Source organism: Rhinoderma darwinii, chromosome 7 (genome assembly GCF_050947455.1).
Source record: "Rhinoderma darwinii isolate aRhiDar2 chromosome 7, aRhiDar2.hap1, whole genome shotgun sequence".
In the NCBI taxonomy this organism is placed as follows: Eukaryota; Metazoa; Chordata; class Amphibia; order Anura; family Rhinodermatidae; genus Rhinoderma; species Rhinoderma darwinii.
In genome coordinates this window covers 144,478,501-144,490,625 of record NC_134693.1, presented here as the reverse complement: position 1 = coordinate 144,490,625, position 12,125 = coordinate 144,478,501, and the positions used below count along the sequence as shown (strand labels likewise).

The 12,125-nt window shown below is 50.2% G+C and overlaps 1 protein-coding gene across 1 annotated transcript in view; it reads left to right on the top strand.

Annotated features, from left to right (window-relative positions):
• The window catches only part of CAMKV (CaM kinase like vesicle associated), a 77,758-nt gene extending 74,762 nt beyond the window's left edge, over positions 1-2,996 (top strand). Inside the window, exon 11 of the mRNA XM_075831978.1 lies at positions 1,973-2,996. Within this exon, the coding sequence (XP_075688093.1) occupies positions 1,973-2,191 (219 nt within the window). The 3' untranslated portion in view covers positions 2,192-2,996. The remainder of the gene's footprint in view (positions 1-1,972) is intronic.
• The last annotated feature ends 9,129 nt before the right edge of the window (positions 2,997-12,125 follow it).

Genomic DNA, 12,125 nt, shown 5'->3' with positions numbered 1-12,125 from the left:
CCTTTTTATTGTCAGTTTTCACATTTTCTTACAAACATTTCACGTAAAAGTTACATCATGAGTGCGCAGCACTCAACTGTCATGGGATTAACTTTTAAATTAAATTCAACATAACATATAAACACACCAACATAGAAACATGGCATAATTGTCGATCTTCAGATGGACCAAACAAACATGACTCCCCCAACTCCAACACCACCTAGATCATCAATGAGTTTCCACTCATCCTTTCTCCCCCAGCTGGCTCACAGTTGCATCCTCCCTAAAACGCCTGCCAAGAGCTGCGTGCAGTACCACTTTGTGTACTGGAAAGGCCTAACAATTTCCGCTATTTCGGCTGTTGTACATTGCGTTTCTATAAATACTTGCCACTTATCAAATAGCTTCTTGGTTCCCGTTTCCTTCCGCCTTTCCACCTCCACCCTCTCAAGAACCAATAACTGTTTCAGCCGTGACACAATCATTTCTAACCCCGGCGTGTCTGCCTCTAACCAGTGACTGAGGAGGCATCTCAAAGCTACCAGTAGAATCGTGTGCACCAACACGGGAGGTGATCTCACTCCTCGAGCACCCTCTTCCTCTGGCGGCCGCGCTTGATGGAATAGTAGCGCTTGAGGCGTCATTGGGAGATTCGTTTTCCAATGGTCCTTAATATATTTCTGTACCATCCCCCAAAATCGTTTCGTATGTACACACCCCCATACTCCATGCCACAAATTCGTCAGTGGTGTATTGCACTTGGGACAACTTGTAATGCGATCAGGGAAAGATTGTGAGGGCAAGATATTAAAGCCATATATAGCTGTATGCATCAACTTGAAATAGGTTTCCCTCCAGCTCTCATTTATCACACTCTTCCGTACCGTCTCCCAACCTCTCCTATATCTGGATCCTGAGTCCACCGTCCCCAGCTTTTAAAACTAATCCTTGGTGCTGTTATTTTAACAAACTTTTTATAAATCAGTAATACAAGTGAAGATAAGAAACGTTGTCATATATCCTATTAGAGAAAATACCTGTCTCCACTTATGAGCCACTTCGTCTTCTCCCCCCTGCCTGATGAACTGATCATTAACTCTCAATCTTCTGCTAAAATCCGTCCTGAGAGACAAGACAGATTATCAGCTCACTGAGGGATCAGGTTACATGCTGCCCATAGAAGTCTATAGATAAGGGAGGGGGCGGAGAGACACACTGCTGCAGTTCCAGTAAGTGTTATATCTCACCCCAGTGCTGGATTCACAGCTACACTGCTTATTACTGCTGTATAATGTCCTCTATACTGATGCTGCTTCTAGTTAGTGTTATATCTCACCCCAGTGCTGGATTCACAGCTACACTGCTTATTACTGCTGTATAATGTCCTCTATACTGATGCTGCTTCTAGTTAGTGTTATATCTCACCCCAGTGCTGGATTCACAGCTACACTGCTTATTACTGCTGTATAATGTCCTCCATGCTGCTGCAACTTCTAGTAAGTGTTAGATCTCACCCAAGTGCTGAATTCGCAGCTACACTGCTCATTAATGCTGTGTAATGTCCTCTGGGCTGCTGAAACTTCTAGTAAGTGTTATATGTCACCACAGTGCTGGATTCACAGCTACACTGCTTAATATTGCTGTATAATGTCTTCCATTGTGCTGCTTTTTCTGAGGGTGAGAAACAGAGATTGGAGGATAGGATTCTCCTCTTTTCTACGTGTGCAATATGTGCAATAGATGGAAGACATCATAGCAGTTAGACCACCCCCTAGCTCAAGGAAAATGGAGAATTAGAGAAAGTGCAATTGGAGGGGAATACTGGTGAAAAATGCCATATACAAGTTATTAAGGCCAGAAATAGTGCAATTCCTCCTGTATACACATCTTATTCTGAAAAGTGACCTGAAATGACAGATATGTTTAAAAAGACAAACGTTTAACTATTTCTACATTCTTAACTCTTCTGTATCGCCTGTGTCTATTTCAGAAAGCGGTACGAGTCACCACTATGATGAAGAGGTTGAGAGCTCCGGAACAGACTGAGTCCAAAACCCCTTCTCCGTCCAAGGAGAATGAGAGGACGCCAGGCCTGGCAACTCCTGCCCCATCACCAGCCAGTACACCAGCCGGGGACACTCCAACTCTGCTGACTCCAACTCTGCTGACTCCATCTCTGCTGACTCCATCTCCAGACGGAACTGGCTGAGGGTCGGGGAGAGCAGACAACCCAACGCCCTCTCACCGCAGAGCATACTCCCATTAACCCTTCCTTCCCCTCCACTTAGGAGGGCTTCTCTGCAGTCATGTCATTAACATTGTCGCTGTCAGAGAGATCTGCACCTGATTGCAGCGCAGGGCGATGCCAGACCCGTCGATTGCTAGGCAGAATCCCAGCACTCCCATTGCATTTTCCCATTAACTCTTTCACTGCTAGAGCAGAGCCTTTATTTTTATTCCGCATCCCCCTTAGTTGGCAAAGATTTCCGCGCTGGTAGAGGAAAGTTATTTTCCTTCATCCCCCTCGTTATGACGCTAAATAAATGACCGCGCCTCGCACCCTCATTATCGCTTCTCCACAACTGCCATAATTAAAGTGGACCTCTCGCCATAGGTGAACGTAGCTCTACCTTCAAAAGAGATCAAAGTTTATTACTGAAACTTTTTAATGTGTACGTTTGTATCTGTCTCCTCGGTGCCTCTTTGTGGCATTTGAGGCATTGTATTTATAAGCACCATATAATGGCTTCAGCCCCTGTATCTGGGAAGGCGGAGCGTTATAAAATAAGAGCCATAACCCCCATTTAGTAAAGCACGCCGCCGGTTACACAGGTCCACTTTAAGCCTGGGGTGTATGATACGCCTGTCCCTATGATAGGCAGCGAGCTAGATCGCCCCCTTGTTTTCTCGTCCTTTTCTGAACCCCTCATGTGCCCCATTTGGGGGACACGTAATGTACAGACCTTTCCCTATGTTTTGTAAGCTTTCTTTGAATAAATGTGCTGCTTATCCCAGTTGTCGCAGTCTTCATAATGGGGGGTGGGGTCCATCATTAATTTAAAAAAAAAATGTAACCAGTGAAAACATGTGCTTGATGTACAGTACAGTGTTCCCTGCATTGGTATCCTCGGAAGCGGAGACTAAGGAAAGCAAATTCCCTCCTGGTGCCGGTCCAAGCACCAACTCCAAAGACCCTTCTGCTGAAGACACCCTGACCATTCTCTGCTTGGTTAAATGATGCTTCAGGGTAGGGCTGGGAGATTATGACCTAAATCAAACTTTGATTGCTTGAACATGTAACCTCGATTACGATTAATGAAAGATTAGCACACACCCTTTACCATACCACGCTATTAAATTATAATATATCCCCCTGAGCCGTCTGTATACTATTATATAGAATATACCCCCAGACACTGCTCCCACACACAGTATAATGCCCTATAGTGCCTCCCCACAACATATAATGCCCCCATAGCTGCCTCCACACAGTATAATGGCCTATAGTGCCTCCCCACAACATATAATGCCCCCATAGCTGCCTCCACACAGTATAATGGCCTATAGTGCCTCCCCACAACATATAATGCCCCCATAGCTGCCCCCACACAGTATAATGCCCCCATAGCTGCCTCCACACAGTATAATGTCCCCATAGCTGCCTCCACATAGTATAATGTCCCCATAGCTGCCCCCACAACATATAATGCCCCCATAGCTGCCTCCACACAGTATAATACCCCCATAGCTGCCTCCACACAGTATAATACCCCCATAGCTGCCTCCACACAGTATAATGTCCCCATAGCTGCCTCCACACAGTATAATGTCCCCATAGCTGCCTCCACACAGTATAATGCCCCCATAGCTGCCTCCACACAGTATAATGTCCCCATAGCTGCCCCCACACAGTATAATGCCCCCATAGCTGCCTCCACACAGTATAATGTCCCCATAGCTGCCTCCACACAGTATAATGCCACCATAACTGCCCCCACACAGTATAATGTCCCCATAGCTGCCTCCACACAGTATAATGTCCCCATAGCTGCCTCCACACAGTATAATGTCCCCATAGCTGCCCCCACACAGTATAATGTCCCATAGCTGCCCCACACAGTATAATGTCCCCATAGCTGCCTCCACACAGTATAATGTCCCCATAGCTGCCTCCACACAGTATAATGCCCCCATAGCTGCCTCCACACAGTATAATGTCCCCATAGCTGCCCCCACACAGTATAATGTCCCCATAGCTGCCTCCACACAGTATAATGCCCCCATAGCTGCCTCCACGCAGTATAATGTCCCCACAGCTGCCTCCACACAGTATAATGTCCCCATAGCTGCCTCCACACAGTATAATGCCCCCATAGCTGCCTCCACACAGTATAATGTCCCCATAGCTGCCCCCACACAGTATAATGTCCCCATAGCTGCCTCCACACAGTATAATGTCCCCATAGCTGCCTCCACACAGTATAATACCCCCATAGCTGCCTCCACACAGTATAATGTCCCCATAGCTGCCCCCACACAGTATAATGTCCCCATAGCTGCCTCCACACAGTATAATGCCACCATAACTGCCCCCACACAGTATAATGTCCCCATAGCTGCCCCCACACAGTATAATGCCCCCATAGCTGCCCCACACAGTATAATGCCCCCATAGCTGCCCCCACACAGTATAATGTCCCCATAGCTGCCTCCACACAGTATAATGTCCCCATAGCTGCCTCCACACAGTATAATGTCCCCATAGCTGCCCCCACACAGTATAATGTCCCCATAGCCGCCTCCACACAGTATAATGTCCCCATAGCCGCCTCCACACAGTATAATGCCCCCATAGCTGCCTCCACACAGTATAATGCCCCCATAGCTGCCTCCACACAGTATAATGGCCCCATAGCCGCCTCCACACAGTATAATGCCCCCATAGCCGCCTCCACACAGTATAATGCCCCCATAGCTGCCTCCACACAGTATATGCCCCCATAGCTGCCTCCACACAGTATAATGCCCCCATAGCTGCCTCCACACAGTATAATGTCCCCATAGCTGCCTCCACACAGTATAATGTCCCCATAGCTGCCACCACACAGTATAATGTCCCCATAGCTGCCTCCACACAGTATAATGCCCCCATAGCCGCCTCCACACAGTATAATGTCCCCATAGCTGCCTCCACACAGTATAATGTCCCCATAGCTGCCTCCACACAGTATAATACCCCCCATAGCTGCCTCCACACAGTATAATGCCCCCATAGCTGCCTCCACACAGTATAATGTCCCATAGCTGCCCCCACACAGTATAATGTCCCCATAGCTGCCCCCACACAGTATAATGTCCCCATAGCTGCCCCCACACAGTATAATGCCCCCATAGCTGCCCCCACACAGTATAATGCCCCCATAGCTGCCCCCACACAGTATAATGTCCCCATAGCTGCCTCCACACAGTATAATGTCCCCATAGCTGCCCCCACACAGTATAATGTCCCATAGCTGCCCCACACAGTATAATGTCCCCATAGCTGCCTCCACACAGTATAATGTCCCCATAGCTGCCTCCACACAGTATAATGCCCCCATAACTGCCCCCACACAGTATAATGCCCCCATAGCTGCCCCACACAGTATAATGCCCCCATAGCTGCCCCCACACAGTATAATGTCCCCATAGCTGCCTCCACACAGTATAATGTCCCCATAGCTGCCTCCACACAGTATAATGTCCCCATAGCTGCCTCCACACAGTATAATGTCCCCATAGCTGCCTCCACACAGTATAATGTCCCCATAGCTGCCCCCACACAGTATAATGTCCCCATAGCTGCCTCCACACAGTATAATGCCCCCATAGCTGCCTCCACACAGTATAATGTCCCCATAGCTGCCCCCACACAGTATAATGCCCCTATAGCTGCCTCCACACAGTATAATGTCCCCATAGCTGCCTCCACACAGTATAATGCCCCATAGCTGCCTCCACACAGTATAATGCCCCCATAGCTGCCTCCACACAGTATAATGCCCCCATAGCTGCCTCCACACAGTATAATGTCCCCATAGCTGCCTCCACACAGTATAATGCCCCCATAGCTGCCCCACACAGTATAATGCCCCCATAGCTGCCCCCACACAGTATAATGTCCCCATAGCTGCCTCCACACAGTATAATGCCCCCATAGCTGCCTCCACACAGTATAATGCCCCCCACAGCTGCCTCCACACAGTATAATGCCCCCATAGCTGCCTCCACACAGTATAATGCCCCCATAGCTGCCCCCACACAGTATAATGTCCCCATAGCTGCCTCCACACAGTATAATGCCCCCATAGATGCCTCCACACCGTATAATGCCCCCACAGCTGCCTCCACACAGTATAATGCCCCCATAGCTGCCTCCACACAGTATAATGCCCCCATAGCTGCCTCCACACAGTATAATGCCCCCATAGCTGCCTCCACACAGTATAATGCCCCCATAGCTACCTCCACACAGTATAATGTCCCCATAGCTGCCTCCACACAGTATAATGTCCCCATAGCTGCCTCCACACAGTATAATGCCCCCATAGCTGCCTCCACACAGTATAATGTCCCCATAGCTGCCCCCACACAGTATAATGTCCCCATAGCTGCCTCCACACAGTATAATGTCCCCATAGCTGCCCCCACACAGTATAATGTCCCCATAGCTGCCTCCACACAGTATAATGTCCCCATAGCTGCCCCCACACAGTATAATGTCCCCATAGCTGCCCCCACACAGTATAATGTCCCCATAGCTGCCTCCACACAGTATAATGTCCCCATAGCTGCCTCCACACAGTATAATGTCCCCATAGCTGCCCCCACACAGTATAATGTCCCCATAGCTGCCTCCACACAGTATAATGCCCCCATAGCTGCCTCCACACAGTATAATGCCCCCATAGCTGCCTCCACACAGTATAATGTCCCCATAGCTGCCCCCACACAGTATAATGTCCCCATAGCTGCCCCCACACAGTATAATGTCCCCATAGCTGCCTCCACACAGTATAATGTCCCCATAGCTGCCTCCACACAGTATAATGTCCCCATAGCTGCCTCCACACAGTATAATGTCCCATAGCTGCCCCCACACAGTATAATGTCCCCATAGCCGCCTCCACACAGTATAATGTCCCCATAACTGCCCCCACACAGTATAATGCCCCCATAGCTGCCCCTCCACAGTATAATGCCCCCATAGCTGCCTCCACACAGTATAATGCCCCCATAGCTGCCCCTCCACAGTATAATGTCCCCATAGCTGCCCCCACACAGTATAATGTCCCCATAGCTGCCTCCACACAGTATAATGTCCCCATAGCTGCCTCCACACAGTATAATGTCCTCATAGCTGCCTCCACACAGTATAATGTCCCCATAGCTGCCTCCACACAGTATAATGTCCCCATAGCTGCCCCACACAGTATAATGTCCCCATAGCTGCCCCACACAGTATAATGTCCCCATAGCTGCCTCCACACAGTATAATGCCCCATAGCTGCCTCCACACAGTATAATGCCCCCATAGCTGCCTCCACACAGTATAATGCCCCCATAGCTGCCTCCACACAGTATAATGTCCCCATAGCTGCCCCACACAGTATAATGCCCCATAGCTGCCCCCACACAGTATAATGTCCCCATAGCTGCCTCCACACAGTATAATGCCCCCATAGCTGCCTCCACACAGTATAATGCCCCCACAGCTGCCTCCACACAGTATAATGCCCCCATAGCTGCCTCCACACAGTATAATGCCCCCATAGCTGCCCCCACACAGTATAATGTCCCCATAGCTGCCTCCACACAGTATAATGCCCCCATAGCTGCCTCCACACAGTATAATGCCCCCACAGCTGCCTCCACACAGTATAATGCCCCATAGCTGCCTCCACACAGTATAATGTCCCCATAGCTGCCCCCACACAGTATAATGTCCCCATAGCTGCCCCCACACAGTATAATGTCCCCATAGCTGCCTCCACACAGTATAATGTCCCCATAGCTGCCTCCACACAGTATAATGCCCCCACAGCTGCCTCCACACAGTATAATGCCCCCATAGCTGCCTCCACACAGTATAATGTCCCCATAGCTGCCCCCACACAGTATAATGTCCCCATAGCTGCCTCCACACAGTATAATGTCCCCATAGCTGCCCCCACACAGTATAATGCCCCCATAGCTGCCTCCACACAGTATAATGCCCCATAGCTGCCTCCACACAGTATAATGTCCCCATAGCTGCCTCCACACAGTATAATGTCCCCATAGCTGCCCCCACACAGTATAATGTCCCCATAGCTGCCCCCACACAGTATAATGTCCCCATAGCTGCCCCCACACAGTATAATGTCCCCATAGCTGCCCCCACACAGTATAATGTCCCCATAGCTGCCCCCACACAGTATAATGTCCCCATAGCTGCCTCCACACAGTATAATGTCCCCATAGCTGCCTCCACACAGTATAATGTCCCCATAGCTGCCCCCACACAGTATAATGTCCCCATAGCTGCCTCCACACAGTATAATGTCCCCATAGCTGCCCCCACACAGTATAATGTCCCCATAGCTGCCCCCACACAGTATAATGTCCCCATAGCTGCCTCCACACAGTATAATGCCCCCACAGCTGCCTCCACACAGTATAATGCCCCCACAGCTGCCTCCACACAGTATAATGCCCCCATAGCTGCCTCCACACAGTATAATGTCCCCATAGCTGCCCCCACACAGTATAATGTCCCCATAGCTGCCTCCGCACAGTATAATGTCCCCATAGCTGCCCCCACACAGTATAATGCCCCCATAGCTGCCTCCACACAGTATAATGCCCCATAGCTGCCTCCACACAGTATAATGTCCCCATAGCTGCCTCCACACAGTATAATGTCCCCAAAGCTGCCCCCACACAGTATAATGTCCCCATAGCTGCCCCCACACAGTATAATGTCCCATAGCTGCCTCCACACAGTATAATGCCGCCATAGCTGCCTCCACACAGTATAATGCCCCCATAGCTGCCTCCACACAGTATAATGTCCCCATAGCTGCCTCCACACAGTATAATGTCCCCATAGATGCCTCCACACAGTATAATGTCCCCATAGCTGCCCCCACACAGTATAATGTCCCCATAGCTGCCTCCACACAGTATAATGCCCCCATAGCTGCCCCCACACAGTATAATGTCCCCATAGCTGCCTCCACACAGTATAATGTCCCCATAGCTGCCCCCACACAGTATAATGCCCCCATACAGTATAATGTCCCCATAGCTGCCTCCACACAGTATAATGCCCCCATAGCTGCCTCCACACAGTATAATGCCCCATAGCTGCCTCCACACAGTATAATGTCCCCATAGCTGCCTCCACACAGTATAATGTCCCCATAGCTGCCCCCACACAGTATAATGTCCCCATAGCTGCCCCCACACAGTATAATGTCCCATAGCTGCCTCCACACAGTATAATGTCCCCATAGCTGCCTCCACACAGTATAATGTCCCCATAGCTGCCTCCACACAGTATAATGTCCCCATAGCTGCCCCCACACAGTATAATGTCCCATAGCTGCCCCACACAGTATAATGTCCCCATAGCTGCCTCCACACAGTATAATGTCCCCATAGCTGCCTCCACACAGTATAATGCCCCCATAGCTGCCTCCACACAGTATAATGTCCCCATAGCTGCCCCCACACAGTATAATGTCCCCATAGCTGCCTCCACACAGTATAATGCCCCCATAGCTGCCTCCACGCAGTATAATGTCCCCACAGCTGCCTCCACACAGTATAATGTCCCCATAGCTGCCTCCACACAGTATAATGCCCCCATAGCTGCCTCCACACAGTATAATGTCCCCATAGCTGCCTCCACACAGTATAATGTCCCCATAGCTGCCTCCACACAGTATAATGTCCCCATAGCTGCCTCCACACAGTATAATACCCCCATAGCTGCCTCCACACAGTATAATACCCCCATAGCTGCCTCCACACAGTATAATGTCCCCATAGCTGCCCCCACACAGTATAATGTCCCCATAGCTGCCTCCACACAGTATAATGCCACCATAACTGCCCCCACACAGTATAATGTCCCCATAGCTGCCCCCACACAGTATAATGCCCCCATAGCTGCCCCACACAGTATAATGCCCCCATAGCTGCCCCCACACAGTATAATGTCCCCATAGCTGCCTCCACACAGTATAATGTCCCCATAGCTGCCTCCACACAGTATAATGTCCCCATAGCTGCCCCCACACAGTATAATGTCCCCATAGCCGCCTCCACACAGTATAATGTCCCCATAGCCGCCTCCACACAGTATAATGCCCCCATAGCTGCCTCCACACAGTATAATGCCCCCATAGCTGCCTCCACACAGTATAATGGCCCCATAGCCGCCTCCACACAGTATAATGCCCCCATAGCCGCCTCCACACAGTATAATGCCCCCATAGCTGCCTCCACACAGTATAATGCCCCCATAGCTGCCTCCACACAGTATAATGCCCCCATAGCTGCCTCCACACAGTATAATGTCCCCATAGCTGCCTCCACACAGTATAATGTCCCCATAGCTGCCACCACACAGTATAATGTCCCCATAGCTGCCTCCACACAGTATAATGCCCCCATAGCCGCCTCCACACAGTATAATGTCCCCATAGCTGCCTCCACACAGTATAATGTCCCCATAGCTGCCTCCACACAGTATAATACCCCCATAGCTGCCTCCACACAGTATAATGCCCCCATAGCTGCCTCCACACAGTATAATGTCCCATAGCTGCCCCCACACAGTATAATGTCCCCATAGCTGCCCCCACACAGTATAATGCCCCCATAGCTGCCCCCACACAGTATAATGCCCCCATAGCTGCCCCCACACAGTATAATGTCCCCATAGCTGCCTCCACACAGTATAATGTCCCCATAGCTGCCCCCACACAGTATAATGTCCCATAGCTGCCCCACACTGTATAATGTCCCCATAGCTGCCTCCACACAGTATAATGTCCCCATAGCTGCCTCCACACAGTATAATGCCCCCATAACTGCCCCCACACAGTATAATGCCCCCATAGCTGCCCCACACAGTATAATGCCCCCATAGCTGCCCCCACACAGTATAATGTCCCCATAGCTGCCTCCACACAGTATAATGTCCCCATAGCTGCCTCCACACAGTATAATGTCCCCATAGCTGCCTCCACACAGTATAATGTCCCCATAGCTGCCTCCACACAGTATAATGTCCCCATAGCTGCCCCCACACAGTATAATGTCCCCATAGCTGCCTCCACACAGTATAATGCCCCCATAGCTGCCTCCACACAGTATAATGTCCCCATAGCTGCCCCCACACAGTATAATGCCCCTATAGCTGCCTCCACACAGTATAATGTCCCCATAGCTGCCTCCACACAGTATAATGCCCCATAGCTGCCTCCACACAGTATAATGCCCCCATAGCTGCCTCCACACAGTATAATGCCCCCATAGCTGCCTCCACACAGTATAATGTCCCCATAGCTGCCTCCACACAGTATAATGCCCCCATAGCTGCCCCACACAGTATAATGCCCCCATAGCTGCCCCCACACAGTATAATGTCCCCATAGCTGCCTCCACACAGTATAATGCCCCCATAGCTGCCTCCACACAGTATAATGCCCCCACAGCTGCCTCCACACAGTATAATGCCCCCATAGCTGCCTCCACACAGTATAATGCCCCCATAGCTGCCCCCACACAGTATAATGTCCCCATAGCTGCCTCCACACAGTATAATGCCCCCATAGATGCTCCACACCGTATAATGCCCCCACAGCTGCCTCCACACAGTATAATGCCCCCATAGCTGCCTCCACACAGTATAATGCCCCCATAGCTGCCTCCACACAGTATAATGCCCCCATAGCTGCCTCCACACAGTATAATGCCCCCATAGCTACCTCCACACAGTATAATGTCCCCATAGCTGCCTCCACACAGTATAATGTCCCCATAGCTGCCTCCACACAGTATAATGCCCCCATAGCTGCCTCCACACAGTATAATGTCCCCATAGCTGCCCC